The following is a 21,649-nucleotide window of genomic DNA, read 5'->3' as shown; positions in this document are numbered from 1 at the left end:
ATAATAAAAAAAGACAGCAAATAAAAGCAAGAGGATAGTTGTTACTAAGAAAAATAAGCCCTCTTATGTTTAAACCTCTCTCAATAACACAGGAAAAATAAATAGGGCCAGAGGAGCAAAGGCATCAATATTTTATTCGTTTAATTCTGAAGAAGGCTTAAATCCYGTTTGTCCTCAAAAGAGAGTCAAAGCCTTTTCTTGGCAACTTTTACTGTTGTTTTCTAAGTTAGCTACAGCTATTTCACATATTAATTGGAAACATTTTTTCTACTACAATTTAGGCATTGTAAGGTGTGAACATACATAAATTATAAAGACATATCAGCTGCCTCCCACAGGATGTGCRGTTTAAACTCATGAGGTTTGGGCTCTTCTTTCTTGGCTAGGGAGTGAGACAGGGAGGTAACCCTCTGATAAAGAGGCCTTGCACTAATGGAGGAGGAATATTTTAAAATATTCCCTAGAAATTAGGGTGTGGGAAAAATGAGGCAATTAAGAGGAATCACTAGATAGCCTGTCTTAGCGGTTTATTATATATATTTTTAATGAGTATTTAATCCCTAATGCTGTGTGATGGATTAGAAAAGAGGGGGACTCAGGCCTCTTTCTGTGCATACTTTTATGTTTCCCCTTCATTGAACATTTTCTCTGGGCAAATTGTTTAACTTGAGCTGGTTGGAGGTGTTCCAGCACAACAAAGCTTTGCTGAAAATAACATTGGGTTGAATCCCAAAATGAAGAGTTATCTGTTGTGTTCAGATTTGCAAAATCTTGGGATGAGTTGCAAGGGGGGCTGGGAAGGAGCCTTGTCTGTTCCTGTCCTTCGTGTTGTGCATCCCAGGCCCTGGGGTCTTGCTTGCACTGTGTCTGCCATGCAACCCTGGTGCTCTGGGGCAGTCCTGCAGCTGGCTGGACARGTGGGTGTTCATCAGTTCTTTTAGGCACTGAATAAACCTCTGCTTTTGGAAATCTTGAGCTTTTAGCCCATGCTTCCCATGCCCTAAGAACAATATCCTGTGGACCTCATGGAAACCCTTCTGTTATCTTTCATTTTGCGCTTGCCACAGTCTTGGAGAAGACCATCCTAGCTGAAAGCAGACACCCAACCTGTATACAGGGAGTTCAAGTTCCAGTCCCCCAGTGGTGACGGTCATGAAAGATTTGTCATCAGCATCAAAGAGATGATATGGGGGTAGGAACCACCAGTAATGCCAGATGATTCTTGCTGGGTAACCGCTTCTAGTGCCGACTGGGGACCGCCACCCTCATTTAGTTAAGGACCAGCTGTGTGTTGAATTCAGTCTCCTTGCCCAGCCCTTGGCTTCCCTTTCAGACGTCATCTCATGTCCAAGTTGCATCCTTTGTTTTCATGGAGAAGTCTGGGAAAACTAGGTCAGTTTATCCAAGTAGAAATTATTATTTTATTGAGTTAACTCTGTGTTGACCTGCTGCCTGTTTGCCTTTTCAAAATGAACTCCCTTGTGTGCACTAAGTCTTGCCCTGGAAGTTGCAGAGCCCTCAGTAATTATTTTGATTTCAAATCAAAAGCAAAAAGGCTGCTTTTCTTGGTATCTTTGGTTTTTCTGGAAACAAGTATCTGTCTGCTTTGCTTCTTGTGTGATCACTAYGTCAGGCTGGTCGGGTGTAGTGTGAAAGTGCTTAATTTAAAAAGGTTATGTGCTGGCTTTACTGGGGATATTTGAAAGATCTTATGAAGAAATCAGGATTTAATTCTGCTTGACTCTGGCTGAGAGAATTAAGCTCTTTAAGCCAGTCCTGTACTTACTATCATGCCTTCTTTTTAAAATAATCTGGTCCATTTACTCCTGCTATTTCAGATCTTCAGTCCCAGACAAGAAAGCTTTTTTGCTTTTCTTTTTTTTTTTTTTTTTTTTTTTTTTTTTTTTTTTTTTTCTGTAAATGAAAGAATAGTTGGAATGTATTTTAAAGAACTTCTTTGGCATTGTACATAAAAGATAAAATATATCAAAATAGACAGATAATTAGGTTCAGGCTTATGGAGTGATTCATGTCCTAACGTGAGTGCTGGAACAGCTGAGATTGCTGCAGGTGTGTTAAGGGAATTCGACCCCGTAATGCCATGATGCTTTTGCCTCTGCATAAAGCAGGAGTACAGATGTGCAGAGAGCCTGCATTAATAGATGAGGAGCAGTATTTCTGCATGTGAATTATGGATAGACAGTATTTGTTAAAGGCAAAAATGTGAGCCTTTGTCTCTCAGGCACCTCTTGCTTTGAAGAGTCGCGTTAAAGCCTGCTGCTGTCCCAGGCACAGAGATCCCAGAAGTGACCTGGGGCTTCAGCTGCTGCAGGTTAAGCCTGGCTASAGCTCAGAGCCAAGTTGTCCCATGCATGGGCAGAAAGGGATCYAAGGAAAAGCCTGGGAGGCAAAGGGCTTTCCAGTGCCTCCCTTCGGGGTGGGCAGTGAGACACTGAAGCTGAATGTGAATAAACTTGTTTACCTGTAGCAGCAGCCAGCTTCAGCAGGGCTTTCCCAGAGCCTGCTGGCTGGCTCAGCATGGCTTTCCTGAAATCCTGAGATGGAAAGAAAAAGAAGTTCCCTGACTTCACTCCTTGCTTTCTCCTTAGTTTACAGTTTGCAAAAAAAGGACTATGTAATCTTCAAAACAAAATGCCCCACCCCAACAACRAATCTGCAGATTGTTTATTCCATCTGCTCAGCTTTTGGGAAGAGAAGGGAAAGGATGTAAACAGCACACTAAAATGCAGTGAGATGCAACAGTATTGTTTGGGCATGTTATTTCCCTGTTTGATGAAGCTTATTTTTTTGTAGCATTATGGCAAAACAGCTTCAACAACAGGCCCTGTTTTTTAAAAAATCAAACCCACCTGCAGCCCAAGCCCCCTGGCCAGGGCAGATGTGTGCCCACCAGCTGTGTTAGACTGTGCATCACTGTGAGGCTTAAACAGGCAATTTTTTCTGGCTGATCTAGCAATGCTTCTAGGTCCACCTGGCTAAGTTCTTCCCTTCTCCTGCTGCTTCAGCCAGCCAGGAGGGTAAACAGGGAGGCTACACATGGTTGTGGGGTGTAYACTCTGTCCCCCCTGCCCTCCACTCTGGGGGCCAATCCTGGCACCTTGAGAGATGGAAATAACTTCTCAGTCACCATTCTATTTTATTTTGTTTTAGTCACAGGAGTGTGAACAAGGCTTTGCATTTAGGAAAGAATGCGTGTTAAGTTCATAATGTGTGTTTTCCACATTTGCTTCGGAGGAATAGGTAAATAGATTCTGAGCTATTTCTTTGCTTTTATTATCCTTGGCCTGGTGGGAGGCCGGGGCTGCAAGCTGCCGAGGTTGTAACTCAGGCAAGCGCTGCGWTTCAAGACTGCAGCTCCCTTTCTTAAAACATGCCGGGAACAACTGTTCCTGCGCCTTCATGAGCTCAATTTACGGTTGCGGGAGGCGATGTGTTCCCTGCGCCTGATGAAGCACCCGCGCACGCAAAGCCTCTTCAGACGYGTTGTCAGTTGGCAGCTCTCTCGCTAGATGCACCTTTACACAATTGCACAAGCCACCAGGAGGTACAAATGTGAAATTCAGCCTTGGGGGCAAAACAAAGAAATGAAACTTAGGTATGAATRCGGTGTTATCCATCTGCAGATACAGATATTAGACCTGATCTCCCACTACGCTACYGTAGTTTTACTCTAATAGGACTCTGCTGCGATCGGTGGAGTAGCACCACTGCAAGACAAAAACAGCGGTGGGGATAAGTTGGGGCTGTTATTTTTAATTCTGGTAAATAATGTAGCAGTGAACCCTGTTTGGGGAAAGGCAGACCGTGTTCACTGCATGAAACCACCCATAATAAAAGGGAGAAATGCAGTGACACGCTGTCTTGGTATTGCTCCTGAACTTGTGCTCTTCCTTCTGGGGAGCCATTGCCCTGGGTCCTGAATGTCCCTGCGCAAGCAAAGAGAAGGGGCCTTCCAGCTCACCTCCTTTTTTTTTTTGTAGCCTTTCCATTTGCTGTCCCATAAAGTCAGTTTTATCAGAATTTGTCCTGTAGCTCAGACTCATTCATTACATTGAATGAATGCGCTATTACAGAAAGTTACTTTGTGGAAGGAGTCTGTTAATGGCATTGTAAGGAATGAGGCTGCAATTTGTCATGGTAGGTAGCTTGYCAGTTAAGCRAAAAGCAAGTCATATTCTTTTTTTYGGTGTGTTTTCTTGGTTTATTTCTTATTAGGATAAGAAATAAAATAGCTGCAGCAGGTTCAAGTGTGAAATGCTGCAGTCTGCCCAGGCAGGAGGCACGAGTAGGGTGCAGTGTTTGGTCTTAGCTTAYAGCCATGCACTTCCCTGGCCATCAGCAGTCCTGGATAATGCCCAGTGAATTGAAATGAGGACTTTGGATAACCCCAACATCTCCCAGTTGCAAGGCATTGTACTACCATGACTGTCTCATAAGAGAAATTAATGTAATATCTGTAGATAAGTAGACTGATTTACCTTTTGGTGACCCTGGAGAGAAAGGTCAAATTCAGGATATTTTTACTCGTAATCGGTTATCCATAAAGAGKTAGTGTACCAGGYTTCAAGATTGTAGCTCAAAAGGGCAGTTGCTTTGAGAAGGTAGCTTGAAAGGGCACCTCAACAGCTGAAATCAGATGAGACAGATTTAATGGCCTCTCAGTGATTTCTGACTGAAAGTTCAGGGTTTGAAATTTAGGGATTTTTTCTTCACTCAGCCGATTGTAAAAGAAATGCACTATAGCCTAACAGAAATTTATTTTCAGGCTGAGTATTTAGAAGAGTTTTTCAACTGCTGTGTATACATTTGGTCACTTCAGCTGTAAGGAAGAGAAAGAATAATCACTCTGTGTTTGTGGCCTTGTGTATTTTTAGCTAATGTGTTAAGACACTGCARTTCCAGAAAAGCTGTCCTCCATTTCCCTGGAGTATTTCAGTTTAACCAGCTGCATGCAGAATTTTATTTAGACTGCCACAGAAGTTACTAGTAAATCCACTGGGATCTTGGCAGCCAAAATAGTAGATAGTAAGCACAACACTTTGCTTCCCTGGGGGTTGTAGTTTCATGAGGATTCTGCCACGGGCTGGCACTTCACAGTGTGTTACCTGCAGAAACCTTGTAAATTTAGGAAACCTCCCCAGATAGAGTGATTGATTCCCAAAGCTCCTTCCTATTCCTACACCAAGCAGGGAAGGGAAGGGCTGGCAATATCCAGGGGGTGATGCAATTACTTGCAAACCAGTTGCAAGTGGCATGGTAGATCTTAATGGAAATTGTAGGTTTTATRTGGAGAATAAGGAAGTGACTGATTTCATGCAGAGAGAGATGGGGCATGGCAGGAGTGAGGAGGGAATGACACGTGTAGTTTAATTTAACAGCTGCACAAGATGCACAGGGACATCACAAGACCTGYTTGCGGAGATACTTCATCTCACATATGGGAATTTCTGGCTATATTAAGTAACTTGAGGTGATGCCTATAATACGGATGGAAACATACCAGTGAGTAAATTTTGTCTGAGTCAATGAGTATGGCTAGGCTATTTCCATTGCAGATAAGTCAGTGGGTCTTCATGGGAAATATTAGTGATTTATTCTGCCTGCAATTGTTAATGCTAACAACCTTCAATAGCTCTTTAAGCATCAGCTGCTAAGAGTGTGTGGATTATCCTATTTCACACTGGCAATTAGTTGATGATATTAAAGCACTTTGAAAATGGAAATCACAGGGCAAATGCTATTTAAACAGTTTATCATTAGATGTATAATCCCATCTCTCCACTTCCTTTGATTGCAGTGTGTAGGGAGATGGTAAGGGAGACCAAGGAGTCTGCTTTCAGTTCAGCCCCTGGTATAGACGCTGTGCCCTGTCTGTTCTGACTCAGCTGCTTCTCAGCCTTTAGTCCTCTACCTGCCCACATCTGCATGCTGCAAAACACATTTTCTTCTGGGTTTTTTCAATTTTTTTTTGCACTTGTTTACTGTCATTCTGTTTTTGCAAATTCTTCATTTTTCATTTGTTCTCAGGACCTTTTTGAGGAGTGGGGTGGGGCAGGGGGGTTCCTTTCATATTYCTGGAGTCCTGGTTTTTATTCTTTGGGCATTTGTTACTCTGTTTGTCATGTTCTGCAGAACTTGAACCAGTCCTGAAAGACTAGTAAATATAAATGTAGCCATTAGTGGTATATTCATATGCTTGGAAACAGGCTATGGGATTTTGGTGGGGTTATTCTTTTGTCTGACTTTCTGCAACATTCATGACAAATGTGCCTGTAGAACCATTTGTTTTCCTTTGGCAGTGGTTTTGGGTCTTGTTTTGACAGTTCTAGATATCCTAAACATGACAGCTGCTGTTTTTGCTTCTGGATGTCTTAAAATAAAAAAGAAAATTAAAATAGCAATTAAAAAAAAAACAAAAAAAAAAAAAAAAAAACAAAAACAAACTTAAATCATATAAATAATAATTTAAAATAAATAGACAAAAGAACACAAAAACAAAAACAAACTTAAATCATATAAATAATAATTTAAAATAAATAGACAAAAGAACACCAAAGGTATATACCTCTCAGCTGTTTTCATGGGGTATTTTCCTCAACCTGTTTTTGGGCATTGGCTTTTCAGTTTTGATTTCAGGTGGTATTGTCTTTTTTCAATGGACTAGAAACTCCTATTTTTTGTTCATTCCACTTACTAATATTTCAGGGATGTGACAGTAGCAGATGCCAAATTTCATGTCAAAAATAAAACTGTTCAGGCTGATGGGAATCCTTGAAACCACAGATGAAGTTTCAGGCCAGTTAAATAAAGCTGTAGAGCATCCATTTGTATCATTCATTCATATAATGAAACCCGTTCTTATAACTCAGTTCTTGATATATTAACCCCGCAGTTATCCTCATACATAAATGGGAGATGTGTTGCTTTCGTCAGGATATAACCATATAAATCCCCTGTGCATGAATGGAAAAAGAGAGGCCCTTAGGCTATAGGTATCAAAGGTCTCCCCTATACTTACAATAGCCTAATAAGGTTATTTTGAAGGCACAGGTAATTACTCACAGACTCCCTATAGCCAGTGATTCATTGTTCGCTACTGAAACATTTCTAAATGAATGATGTTTTAAACAAGCAAATCCTTGGCCTTCTCTTTTATGGGAGGAAAAGAGAACTGRAGGGACACAAAATTCCACCATTTTCTGTGTTAAGTACACTGCTTGCTGGTTAAAAGGTCCCTGATATTTGAAGCAATTTAAATGTATTGCCATGCTTCTTGCTGTTTTGTTTCCATGAATGCCTATTTCTGAATTTYACATTTTGATGAAAATATTATTGTTATCATTAATTTGATATTTAGAAAAGACTGTGGATACAAGAGCTCAGCACAATGAATAAAACAGTTGGAGTTAACTATCCCTGGGGATAGAATCAATCACTGTTGTAGAAGAGGGTGACATTTAAAAAAGAAACTCAGAAGGAAATGTCATGCTTAAAAAATTAGATTTAAACGCACTAGCTCCTGATTGATTTTTATTGCACTCACATGGATACACTGATTGATTATCAGCCTTACAAATGTTTAGTACCTTTCTCACTTCTCTAATAATCAGAATAATCTAATTTTCAATGTCATTTAAGTTACCACATTCAAGGTTATAATAGATCATATTTCTAATAAAACATAGCAATTATGTAATGAATAATACAAAGCTGCAAGGCAGAGTTCAGATTCACCTTCCTCAAAAAAAAAATTATAAAAAAATACCACGAGTGGCTGGAAGGGCCAGTGTACGTGAAGGCAGATGACAGGACGATGTCCTCTGGATCTGTGTGTGTTCTCCTGTGATTGAACTGAGGTTCCTGGTGCGTTAGCAGAGGCGGGTTTGCCATAACTGCATGTTATTTCTCAATAGGAAACCCAGGGCGGGCTTGAATTCTGTAATATATGTGCTTGCTCTGTGCCTGGGGAAAAATGATAGCGTGCCAGGTGCTTATGAAATGTCTTCCATGATTGTTTCTCTGTGCTCCCTGTTAATTTTGATACGTGTCTGTAGAGAGATACTATCTCACTTAATTTGAGATGTTTTCTTCTGGCGATTGTTATCCAACAGCTGACATGGTTGATTTCTCAGAATCAGCTACAAAATATGCAGGTTTCAATGTGTTTTGGTTTTGTAAGACCCTTACACAACTGTGTACTTGTTATTGGCTTTGTCCATTAGAAATAAGAGGTTTGTGTTTGAAATGGGCTTTGTCTCCAGTTATTCTCCATATGTCAAAGCCAAGTTTTGGCATGGAAATTTGTTTTAAAATAGTTTCCTGGCCTTTTTTAAGACTGAGCTGTTTTGCCTAAAAGAGAAAACATTATTTCATCTGGAAATCATGACCTAGGAAACCAATCTATTTATAACTACCTGGAGTTCTGCATATTTTAATATGTTTGGCTTGCAGTTGCACTGCTGTTAACATGAATAGGAGTCTCACCGTCCTGAATTGATGGCTTGTCAGTTTGTCATGCATAATTGTTGCTTCTGAGATGATTATTTTGTTCCTTTACTTATGTTTGAGATGGGAAACTCAACCTGCTTGAGTTCCCTCATCTCTCTGCTTTCTTCCACCAGTTCCTGGGCTTGGGAGCTGCCTGGGATTTGCAGCTGGGTGCTGCATTTGACAATGGGATCAGAGAACCTAGTGGAGCAGCAGCAGCAGTATCAGGGTTGCTAAGTCTCCCTTGGTTTTCCAAGGGTCTGTTAGGAAAGACATCCTCATAAACTGCAATTCCGTACCATTAGCACAGTTTATTCAAGAGTACTCTGGTATATGTTGTGGGTTTAATCTGTGGAGCAAACTTGGCATTGGCAGTAGGTGAGCATTTTGCGTATTTGACTGAAATTGTCCACAGCTGCTAACTTCTGCCAGAATTAGAACATTTTTAGCAGCTGCCACTGGAACTGAAAAAGCAAGAGCRTGGAGGAGCTGTGCAAGGTTTGTGGGTTTCCACCCTAACAARCAGCTCGGTGCTCCTGGATTTCCCGGCTGCAGTGCTGAGTGTCAGCTCCGCGGCCGCGTGTGGCACCGTCAGCCTGCCCGGGCTGCCTGGTGTTCAGACAGGGGCAGGTGGCTTCCCAAGGAGCAGGAGGACAGACGGGACAGTGAGCTCTGCCCAGAAGGGAGAACTGGCAGGTCTGCAGCGTTCCTACCTCAGTTCACCTCCCACTTCATTTCTCATTGGGTTTTACAAACAAAAGGAGTCTTTTTGCAAACCGACCTTGTGCCCAGCACTGTGCAATTACTGACTTGCTCTGTGTGCTTTATGGTACTTTTGAGGTTTGTTAGCTTAACGAGTAACTTCCAAAATATTTGGGGACAAGAGAAGTGTGGTTTTACAGGAATGCAAACTGACTGGAAGCACTAGTAGTTGTTGCTACAGGAACAAAACCAGCTAACTAGTACACAGAGCTCTTCAAAGGTCACGGGGATCTCCAARAGGCAAAACTGCAGTGATAGCATTTCAAATCATGAATTTATAGCTGATTAATCATTATAATACATGAAAGGAGTTGTATGTGTATCTTCTGGATACCTGGGGAAACACAGGTTGTTCAAGTAATAGGAAAAATTGCATTGCAGATTGAAAGTTCTTCTCCCTTGGACATGTTTGGGCCACCCTTGACAAAGGAATGTACAAATACTCACTATTCCATGATTTTACCTGATTGTCTAGAAACTGTCTACATCTCATGGGCTATATCCCAGACTATTCTTAGGCCAAGCAGTGGCTAAATTTGGCAGACCTTGAGGGGCTTGCACTTAAGACCGGATGATTCCCTGCATTACGACATGCTTGAAATGCCCCCGCTCAGGCAGGAGAATTGCTGCGTGRTTACTAAATGAAAGCACTGGGGTTCTCAAAAAAAAGCCATTTGTGTCTTCCCTATACTTAGTTTAATCTACAGCAGACCCTGCTTTCGTTGAAAAATACATCTGACCCTCATGCAACTTTTATATCCTGTCCATCACTTCAAGCAGAAGAGGGGAGGTGTATTTAATGCAAAGGAAAAAGCCACAGCAAATTTGGGGTGAGACTGAACAGGACAAGAAGTTGTATTCTGCCCCTCTATGATCAGGGAGGAGGCTAAACGTTTGAAGGTAAGGGCTGGTTCTTAAGGCAACAGAAAATGCCTTTGCCAGCTTGAGAACCCTGTGTGGCTGCCTGGAGGTTTCTGGGTGTGGAAGTGCAAGTCCTGGCGTGTGTGTCAAGGGGACAGGGAAGCTGTCACGGGAAGATGGATTGGAGCAGACGTGCACAGGTGTGGGCGTGTGTCGCTCAGCCGTCTGAGAAGYGCCAAGCCCTGGCTTCCTCACATATCAAGATACACCTTTTTCCATTCTATTTCCCCACACCACCACCTTATTTATTTTTCTTTAAGGTTTTTTAACTTCCAGGAGTTCTCATAGGGCAAGAGAGCTTCCATACTGTCCCCTGTTGGGAGCTCCTAATTAATGCAGCCATCAAGTCAGAATTTAGTGCACAAGTAATGAAATTCATAACCTGAGTTTTCYACGGCAGCATTAACTGTGACACAGATTCATCACTGGTGTATCATCATTAAAAGGCAGTGGAATTGCATCGGGGATTGATGTGATCATATGCATGTAAAGATCAAGATACCAAAAGGTGTGATTTATGTAATATAAGCAGAAGCTGTAATCCAAAACCCTTCCCACATGCGGTGTGACAGTTCCTGTTCCCAGAGCAGTGATGGTTTTTAAATTTACTGCGTAAATGTGTGTATGTTTATATATTTTTATTTAACTCTTTTAAACATAGTGTTGTCTTAATCTTGCTCTCTCTCTCTCTTTTTTTTTTTTTTTTTTTTGTTTTTTTTTTTTTTTTTTTCATTGAATTATAGCTGTAGTTAAATCTTCCCCATAGTTCAGTGTTATTGAAATACTTTTTATTTTTGGTGCCCGAGTGCTATACGTCAGCATGTTAATCCATAATCTTACAGGGTATATAGAAACACTGACATGTCTGCTGCAGCCTTACGGAATAAAGCAAGAAGACAAGCATTATTCTGGTTTTATCATTATTATAAAAGCTRTCAGAATCATACAAGGAAGTTAATGAGGAACAAAAACTGTTCTTAGTTTTCAGGATGTGTTACTTTCCCCCTTTCTCCCCTTTGATTTACACAAAGCTGGACCAATTTGGTGATGAGGGTTGATCAGCAGCTGTCCYTCTGGTGACCCTTTCAGGGAAGGGGACCTCAGGTACAGCTGCAGAAGGAGCAGTGCTGGGGTAGCACAGGATCATGGCAGAGTTCCTGTCAGAGTTATCTCCCGGTCTCTGGGAGCCCTTGGCACCTGTTTCAAAACCTGGCCCAAATAACACGTTCATCTTCCCCGAGGAGTTCAAAGCTGCTGAGGGAAGGTAGCTGCTGAGGTCGCCTTCTTGGCAAATTTGTCAATCAGCTTGTAGAGCTATAAGTAAGTGGGGCTTTGTGATGAAGGTTTATTGCTCTTTGCGGTTGTGTAGGAGTTTACAGAGTTTTCTAAGGAGCTCTTTTATCTCCCGAGTACAGCAGTGATTAGGATTTGTTTCTGAAATGCAGTGACAATTTGCAGCACTCAAGAYGTACCTGTGGGTTCTGGATGTTTTTTCACTGCTTGTGCTCTGCCCTGGGGTCCAGCAAACAAATCAGAGCATTTGATTGAAGGGAGAATTTTTAAAAGGAATTGGAGGGATCCAGTCCATCCCTCTAAACCTGAGTACACTGGCAGCATTGTACCTTTGCAAGAAGGAACATTTTTGGTCCACTCTTGCAGGCCTCCTTTGGGTCTGTGTTCTCCAAACACCAAAATTGGTGGTGTTCATGGTTAGGCTTTAATCCAGTGGGGTACTCAGCATCTCAGCCCTGATCCAGCTGAGCACATGACTGATGTCAGTGCGGGTCTGTCACACATCAAGTTCATGCTTAAAATGTGAATGAATGCTCACTGTCAGAGTTCTGACAATTGCAAAGTCAGACCTTTAGTGACAAAACCAGAGCTGTGCATTGCATGGAGTATGTGCCTAATGGCCCTGTGAAGGAGGAGCAATGCAACACATCTCTACTGCTTGTTTTTTACTACACTCAACATGTTATTTCTGTAAAATGCCCCTGACTCTGATGCTTTCCCAGCCCACTATTTTTTCTGCTCTTTGTGATGATTTGTGGTTCACTGGCWCATAGGAAGCAACCACAGAAGACGTGGAGATGGGCCTGGGGAAACCACAGGGAAAAAGAGCTGGCACAGAGGTGTCTCTGTGCTTCCCTCCCTATGGCACAGAGAGATGCACTTTCTGGGGCAGAACATACAAATAAGAATCAGCAGATCTCTGGCTGTCCAAAATCCCCGGCCATGCTCACATGTGCCAAACCCACCAGCTACACCCTCTGTGTTTWGGGCCGTGTTTTAAATATCGTGAGGTTTTGAATGCTAACGATGTTAGGATTGGTTTTATTTATCCAGTAACATKTAGTCTTCAGGGTGTTTAATATTGACATGGAGTCTTTGGGGAGAGGGATTGATTTTGCTTGGCTTTGTTGTAAAGCCTTATGCATCTGGTTACACTTAAGACGTTAGCTTTAGCTAACAGCAAGCCCCTTGATAAAATTCACAATTACTGGCAATACTGTGGACATGGACTTATCTCCTGGGCACATTTTGTAAAATTAAGCTATTTTCATTAAAAGAACAAAGAGCAGCATGGTGATGGAGCAGCTGTCATATTTTATTACAAAACACAAATATGTGGGAAATCAATTACAGCACGAGTGCGCACGATGCATATTTCCAGTAATCCCCCACGGCCGGGGGAAGGTAGAAGGCTGATCTGAGTGCAGAAGCAGATGGCAAGCAACTTTAGATAGCTTCACTGCCATTTTTATTCTTTCAAATGTTTGTGCTTCTCCTTTGATCTTCAGAGCTTGAGTTTAACGTGTTTCATCTTCTTTCATTTACTGTTTTCACATTTAACTKTCCTTTTAAATAACTTTTGTTCGGTAGAGTTTGTATTAGTGTGGGGCTTTGTTATCTTCCATGCTGAGGTACTTAAGAAGAAAGACAGTTTCTGCCTTTTTAGCTTTGTTTGCATCCAATGGAAGTGCGACTGTGTCACTGCAGAGGACTTCACCATCCACCATGCACAGCTGCAGTGCTACAGTAAAAAAAATCCTACCTCACAAAGTTATTAARACACCGTGCACATGAAGTTGCAGTAGACTTTCCTGGAAGGCAGATACTATGGGATAGTATCTAGAATATCATAGAATATATATATATATAGATAGCATAGAATATCCTGAGTTGGAAGGGACCCACAAGAATCATTGAGTTCAACTCCTGGCTCTGCACATGACAACCCCAAAAATTATACACTGTGGAAGTTTGGTTTCATCAGTGCTGATTACATTTAGTTCTTAAATTATTTTTAAATAAGTAAGCTGAAATTAGTGTTTTCTGTGCATATAACATTTTTATATTCACCCACAATAATATTTAAAATAACATCATTTTACAGTGTTTTCTAATAGAGCAACAAAAGCAACGTAAGTTGATCTGAATAACCCTGTATGATCTATATCTCTGCTTTTTGTACAGCTGTCAGAAATGATAGGAACAAAAAGAAGAAGGAACCTTCAAAGCAAGAGTCCACAGAAAACTATGAAATGACAGCAGAGTTAGATGATCTCACTGAGAAGATCCGAAAAGCTCACCAGGAAACCTTCCCCTCACTCTGCCAGCTGGGAAAATACACTACGGTGAGTATGGTTTGAGGCACGTGGCTTTCTGGATATGCCAGGATGAGTTTTATAGGCTCTGGACATTTTAAGTAGATGGAGCAGTAGATGCACTCTTTGCACCTCCTTAGCCAGGAAAAACCAGAGTTGTGTGTGCAAACGCTGCCTGCTGGAGAGAGAAGCTGCACTTAGATGTGAGCGCTACTTAGCGGTATCGCAAGAGACTCGTGGAGGATTAATCCTGCCAAATGACCAGCTCYGAGACCATGAGTCAGTTACATTCCATCATTCATTAGAAATTTGTTGGCTTCCAAAGATGTGATCTCTGCTTGTGCGTCAGCGGATTACAGCTTTGCAGGTGTAGGGAGTTCTTAAATGCTGCTGGATTACTGGTGATAGTCCCAAAGCTACCAAGGTCAAGGAAAATATGAAATGTTTAAGTAAAACAGTTTCCAAAATGTTCATTTGCAGTTTATTCCTAGAATCATAGAATATCCTGAGTTGGAAGGGACCCACAAGGATCCTTGAGTTCAGCTCCTGGCTCTGCACATGACAACCCCAAAAATTACACATCCTTTCCTAGTCTACCAAAATATCACATAGCAGCAAAAACTTCTGCTGCTTTTATAAATAAAAAATCAGCCCTCCCATCAAGAAGCTCAGTACTGCAGGAATTTTTCCAGAGATGAGTCAGGGAAATAATTTTCTTCTATACATACATATATATTGTTAAATACAGGGAACCTCAATGATACTAACTGACTGAAGAAAATTCAATGTCAAGTTTGCAAATGTAATAATAAAAGWGATGATAGAAAATAACTGTTAGGTAATGTTTAGAGCCTTATCAGTATAGGAATGGCTTTGCTGTTGGTTGCAGCAGCACTGGCTGTTTCTGAGGGACACACAGTATGTCCTGAGGTAGTCAAGCATGTGCTTTCATTGCCAAGAGCAGGAGTTCAGGGGTGACRTGGCTGGGGCAAGGAGACATCTGCCTCTCCAGCCCCATTTGAAGATCTGGGATCAGTCCCCACAAGCAAGGTGAAATACTCCTATCAATGAATTGCTCTGTGTTTTGAGTAWATTTTCTGCTATTGAAACAAACATTAAATTTCCCAGAGTGATGTAGGCAAATCCCTGTGTGCCATCAATATTCACTGTTTTGGCGAGCAGGGTGCTTTTTTGTGTCATATTAATCTGTTTACAAAACAAAGTGCAAGGCTCAAACTCTGAAGTCTAAGTGTAAGGTTTGGTATTTAAGTGCAAGAAAAGCAAGCACATATGGTGTGATGTTAGAAGAAGGCATGTTTTTCATGTTGCTAGATGTATTTTCATAAACACTTCTCACTTTTAATTCTGAGCCCCATGTGAACTGGAGAAGGAGCCTGTCCTCCACAGGCTTCTCTGGTCCTTCCCAGCAGGAACACGTTGGTACATGCTCCCACTTTACCTTGGAGTTAGCAGAGTGCACTGTTGCTGGTGGGATGGTACATCCTGGTAGYTGCCAAAGATCCTGGAGGGCTGAAAGATAAACCTGGGCAGCTCTGTGCTTGCATTAGGTATTGGATGCTGAACTATCATTAATATTTTAGATCCTGAAATTATACAAGTGGATGAAATTGGAGAGGGTCTTCTTGCATATCACACCCACTRCTGATGCCTTGTCCTTAGGTTCCTTCTGTACCCCACGGTGAGTTTATGTCCTGTTGGAATTTCAGAGCCCTTAGTGAGAGCACCTGGATCAGTAACAAACATATGAATCTGGTCTGTCTGTGGAGCACGAGTGGCCATGACCTGACCACACTCTCTCTGARGCTGATATTGGTCATTCATATCTCAGGCCCGATGGGACAGCTCAGGGAAGGAGATTTCTTGTTTTTAGCATAGGTCTGTTGGAAGTCCACAGCACGGGTCTGAGCTCCCTCCTGCTTTGTCATGGTTTGGTACTGTACAAATTGCAATAACAAAATGATACTGAAAGAGTTATTTTTGGCTTACCTTGAACCTTTGAGAGCARTGCAGCTTCCTTCGAAAGCTGCGTCAAAAACTTAATAGCAGTGGTGCTAAATACTGTCTTCTAACTGAATTCCCATAGTCTCTGTGGAAAATGCAGAGTATTTAAATCTCATATTTAAGTCAGGTCTGGCAGTCACTCCAACATTTTATGTAGGACTTCAGCGTCAAGAGCTCATGTGGGAAGGACAGAGTAGCACTGGGGCTGGAATAAGGGTCATCTTCCCCTCCAGCTGCCCATCAGCCCAGGGGCAGGGTAGAAGCCTTTCTGTAGTGCTGATAGTATAGGTGGATCTGGGATGTGGAAGCTGTGTGCTGGCCAGAGGAGCACAGCTCCMGTGCTTGGACACCTCCAGCAGCTGCTGGACAAACAGCAGGGCTCTGGCAACAGCCTGAGACCCTTGAGCAGACCAGAACTCAGAAAACACAGGAGCACACAGGAGCACATTGCCATCTTTCTAAGTGCTGAGTCCAAGGGGAGCTAGAARCCTGTGCAGCTCAGCTTTTCTTGGTAGTAACAATCTAGTACAGGTAGAAGATTGTCCTCAGTCCTGCTTTTTTTGCCTGGTTCTGCGTTCTGTCAGTCATGAAGCATGGTGTGCTCACACTACGGAGCACGCAGATTGCTTTTATAACTGTAGAGTTTTTTATTTCATTCTCTAAGTGAGAGGTGAGAAGTGAGTCTTTTTAACCAATGTGGATTCCCTTGAATTTTGTGAGCCTTGCACTTGTATACTGACAGGGATGGTGGATGGACAAAACGGTTCTGCAAGAGCAGCCCCTGTGTGCCTTCAGTTACGTGATCATTCAGATTGTTTTAAAAGAAGATTTTTTTTGTTGCTAAAAAGAGCAAAGGATTTTAAGAGTGTAAACTAGAAAGACCTTACAGAGATACAGTAAAAAAAAAATCTGTTCTGGGGTTTGCCTTGTATATCTGGCTCCTCTCTGTCTTGAGCTCTGCAGTCTGCATTTCCCAGAAGGAAAGGTTACATGATGATTCCCCCCGCCCCCCCAGTTTGTGTTTTTACCTGTTAAAAATGGCTTTGGAGAAGCATTTTCAATTATGTTTTTTTTTATATCCATCTGTTCCTTAACAAGAAAAAGTGGCCTCATAGTTTGCATAATTAATAGAAGTCTACTTGAAATAATGGGAGAATAGCACTCACATTAAATTYCCTGGGTCATTTGACTTAACAGTTCCTTTTGGTGGGCAGTGACAAGTACAGTTCTACCAGTGATGAGAATCAGCAAGCTGTTTAAATGGAACAGATTCCAAAAGTCTGTCATAAACAGATCTGTTTTATTACTGTCATCCAGGTAAGAGAGTGAGTGCCTTAGTAATTTCTCTGGAGATGTCATACTTTATAGTATAATTGAGTGTAACTACACTGCTTGTCCCTTGAGAGTGGTATTATTTGTAAGTCTACAGCTGTGTTACATCCAGCCTTGTGATAAAGGGAGGATAAAACAAAAAACAATTTTGGCTCTGCAGACCCTTATGCTGCATATTCTCCTGGGTTGCTCTTGACTGGCTGGAAGTGAAGAGGTTCCACATCTTGGCAGCATTTTGTTCTTTTTAAGTGCTGGGCTTAGAAGTTACACGGTTATTGTTCTGTGCCATTGCAGAGGAATATATGTGTAAATAGACATATATATATTATATATGTCTTCTGATTCTGGGACTGAGCAGGGGCATGTGCCATGGTCCTCAGTRAAGTCGATGGAGCTGGAGTGCATTGCTGCTTTTACTAAAGAGGCATCACGAGTGTTCCTGATTAGGGCAGAATGCCCCTGTGAGGCTTTTTTCCTTTGTAAAGTGGATTTTAAAGACAGTAGGGATTCTGCTGCTGTGTATGTTTCTACTAGTACCTCATCCTGTATAGTTAATGTGGAGACAGAGCAGCCTGCAATGGAAAAACAAAAATGATGGAAAAAATGGGATCAATTTATGTGGCAAAAATGGCTGTTTAATTGGATTTCATAGCAAGGTTGGGCTTTTCCACTGATAAAGATGCCACTAGGGTGTATTACAGTATTGTTCCACCATATGTGCACTGTGCATAGGCCTGAAAAACATGTGAGACTGCTCCTGGAAAAGACACCCAAAAACCTGCTTTGGTAAAATATTCAGGAAAAGTCATCACGTCTGCATCTTTTTCACAGCATGGGTAGAGGAGATCTCCAGGCAAATTTAATCAGAGTTTCTGTTTCTATTGTGCATTGTTTTAACCCCATGTTTTATTGTTCGATGTATATATTGATATTGAGTCAGTTTTGGGTTTTAGATACTGAGAAATGCTGCTAAAAATCCAGCTCTTGTTCCTGTAACACTTGTGTTGATATTCATTAACAGACAGAATATTAAAACTCTTTCCATTTATAGCATCTCAATGTGTAAACCACATTAGCTCCAATGCTGAGGAATCTGGCACCCAGCATAATAAAACACCTGGWTATTTTGTATTTTATTAACTGCCCCTTCTCTTCAGTTTGCATAATAGAGAGTTAGATTTACATTTGTTACGACGGSTGTGCATTACTCCTAATGGAAGACACGTCAAACTTCCCATGGCTRGCACTGCAGCATGATAAAGTAACCTCATATGATACTGATGAAGATTTCGTTCACACTTGCTGGTTTCATGCAACGTCTTTTTTTCCAGATGGATACCCTATTGTAAAATGATTTCCTGCTTTAGGCTCTGCTTTGTGTAGCTCTCTGCTATGCCATCTTTCTATGAACTGGATAAACTGCCTATTAAATTTAATTACAGCCTGAATGACTGCACATCTTGATCTTATTTTTCCTCCAATGTACTGTATTTCACCAAGGTCCTTGAGGATGAAATAAAATAAATCTGAAGGATGCATACTCCAGTAGCCAAAAGAAATGTTTCAAAGGGCATTACAATGACTGTTAACCCATTAGTTTTGGACCATTTTGAAAGCGATTCTTTAGGGTTTAGCATTATAAAGACATTTTCTTCTATCTTTCTTCTGTCATTAAAAAAAACCAAACCCTACAAAATAGAGGAAGTTCCCAGAATAAAAATTCAAATAGAAATGATGAAATTAATTAATTATTCCTTAAAGAGAGGGGTAGCAGGAAAGAGCATGTGTGCTCCTTCAGACTGCTCAGTACAGTTAGAGTTTATATKATGCAGTTRGAGTTTATATTATGCAGTTAGGGCCTAATGTAAGTATCCCTGTTCCAAGTGAGGGTGAATGTCAGGCTGGCAGAGCCCTGGGGAACCATCAGCACTTTCCCCTTCGTGACTGACGGTGGTGGTGGTATCTTGCAAAGGCAGCATTGGGATGGGGTCCAGGGCATCACAGCCAAGCTGAGCTCACTCCACATTCCCTTGTCAGTCTCCTCCTTCCTGTCAACCAAAGAAAGCTGACAAGATAATGGCTTCACTCGTTTTCAAGGAGGTGGATGGCCTCACCATCAGCAGTGGTGATGGCAGGCTCACTGGAAATGTTTCCTCCAAGCAAATGTGAATCTGTGTTATTTGAATGCTTTTTGATGGCTGTTTAATCTGCCATGTCTGTTAGATTTTAGGTTGAGACTCTGCTCATTTAACTTTAATTTTAAAGTTAATTTAACATTTTAACTTCAACCAGCTAAGACTGAGGCAGCTGATCACATTGGCTTCCTCTGCAGCCAGGGGAGAAAGCCATGGCCTSTTTTTGCAGGTAAAATTCCTTCTGCAATGAAGAGGAGATCACCCAAACGCTGAAGGCAACTGCAATGCACACTAAACTTGGTGGCTTCTGAAATGGTGTCCTCCAATCCCCTATCAAGCTGGCTGCATCCTAAATAGCATCGTATCAAATGCTGGCACTACACTGCATGTGAGAACAGGAGGAGAGAAGCTTTGGGGATTTCAGAGCWCTGTCATGACCTGTTCCTTGTCACTCTATAGGAATCCTGAGTGGATTGGAATGGAATGGACTCACCAGGTCTCCTCATGACACCCAGTGTTGGTGGGCTGGCATCAAATGGGTCACAGCAGGTTTTTTGAGTCAGACGTGTCTTGGCTGACACACTCAGCGTTTTCAAGGGTTAGGTGGTTGTTCCAAATGTATGAAAATGTGAGTTTGATCACAAACTTAACACAAGTTTCCTATGCASTCTGTAAAATGATGGGCATTTTGATTGAGGTGGGGAATATACAGAAACAGCCTCTGAAAAATGCCACCAGAATGTCCTTGTTAGAYTTCCAACAGTGGGATGTATGTTCGACGCACCATCAAATGAGCACATAGCATTCATCAAGGCACATGGGGTTTTCCTTATCATCATGTAAATAAATGCTCTATAAGCCATGGGAGACTGTAGCTTCAGAAAGCTGTGGCAGAGCTGCAGAGCAGAGAAATTAAGCAGAACTAATTTTCTAAGACCTTAAGTATGTGAAACTGTGTTCCAAATATTGTGCTGCTTTTTCCAGCTGAGGACTCAATATTCTTGTTCCACTGTTCATTTATATTTTCTGGGGTACAACTGTAAATTGTCTTTCTCAATGCACTTATTATATAATGGCAAGGAAGAATAATGAGGGTGGCATTTGGAAATGTTTAAGTTCATTTGTATTCCTTGTACAGATGGCCTCTGCAATCATAAGTAAAAGAGAAATATCCAAGGAATTTTCAGGCGATTAATCCAAGTTTAAAACCAGCATCATCCCAACAGCAAGCTGCAGAAAATGCCTGGAATGTTAATAGAAAGTACTTCTGGAAGGAAAACGTGGTAGTTGTTTCCTTCCCTTGAAAAYCGTTTACTGAAAGGACGTTGTTGATTTATAATGTCTTCTGTCTGTCTTTACAGAACTCCAGTGCAGACCATCGGGTTCGACTGGACCTTGGGCTTTGGGACAAATTCAGTGAACTTGCAACAAAGTGCATTATTAAAATAGTGGAATTTGCAAAGCGATTGCCAGGCTTTACAAGTTTGACCATTGCAGACCAAATAACTCTACTCAAAGCAGCCTGCCTGGATATACTGGTATGTATTTTTAACATCATTGTTCTCCTACTAATGCATTTTCTATTCTTGTTTTTACTGTAATTGACAGGAAGAGGGGGATAAAATATGGCCCTGACCTTATTGTTGTAAAATTGAACTTACTGGGTAGTCTGGTGCAGTCACCAGACAGCCCCAGCACACCTACAGAGGTGTGCTGTGGAAGATGAGCATACTTCTCAAAATAAGTCCTTACACTTTGTGGATTTCAGTAAAAAGGGCACCTTTTGGTATTGTGGCATGTGTAACTTTGGAAAATTTTCTTTACTGTTAACCCTGAAGAGAGACCTGTTTCTCCTTCATCCTTCCTCCTCCCTCCAAAACATAATCCTCTGCATAAACAGTACCTAGAAAGACAGTTCCCTGGCTAATGATTTAGGAATGTGTTGTACCTGTGGTTGTGTGGGAATTTAGAGAACAAGACACAAGTCTTCAAGAGTTAGGATTTTCCAAGTGTTAGAGGGGAAGCTGGTGTGCCTGAAGCCCATCAGGTGCAAGCCTTGGCACTCACATCCCGCTGCTTTCTCCAGTGCTGGAGGTATCTGTGTAAGTGGCTGATGTGATGGACGCAGYACAGATTTTAGATAAATGTAATTTAATTTTAAATAGGCAAATGTACAGCCTGCAGGAGGGAACTATTCAGGTGCGCAGGGATTTTTTCTCCAGACCTTGCCTTGCCACTATGTCAAGGCAAGCTGTCTTCCGTCCCTTTGTCTCCGGTTGTTTCTGTCATGTTGACCTTCAGAGGAGCCCTCTGGGATCTCAGCATTTCTGTATCAAGACTGTAGAGGTCTTCAGGCTTTTA

At 41.7% G+C, this 21,649-nt stretch overlaps 1 protein-coding gene across 4 annotated transcripts in view; it reads left to right on the top strand.

Annotated features, from left to right (window-relative positions):
• Positions 1–21,649, top strand: part of RARB (retinoic acid receptor beta) — a 191,004-nt gene that overhangs the window by 156,889 nt on the left and 12,466 nt on the right. For all 4 annotated transcript variants that reach the window (XM_057384694.1, XM_057384693.1, XM_057384695.1 and 1 more), the window contains 2 exons: positions 13,669–13,829; positions 20,650–20,826. In XM_057384694.1, the coding sequence (XP_057240677.1) occupies positions 13,669–13,829; positions 20,650–20,826 (338 nt within the window). The remainder of the gene's footprint in view (positions 1–13,668; positions 13,830–20,649; positions 20,827–21,649) is intronic.

The sequence above is a fragment of the Malurus melanocephalus genome, unplaced genomic scaffold (genome assembly GCF_030028575.1).
Source record: "Malurus melanocephalus ecotype Western Australia unplaced genomic scaffold, MMel_1.1 scaffold_734, whole genome shotgun sequence".
In the NCBI taxonomy this organism is placed as follows: Eukaryota; Metazoa; Chordata; class Aves; order Passeriformes; family Maluridae; genus Malurus; species Malurus melanocephalus.
Note: the sequence above shows the minus strand (reverse complement) of the source record. Positions and strands in the feature narration are given on the sequence as shown.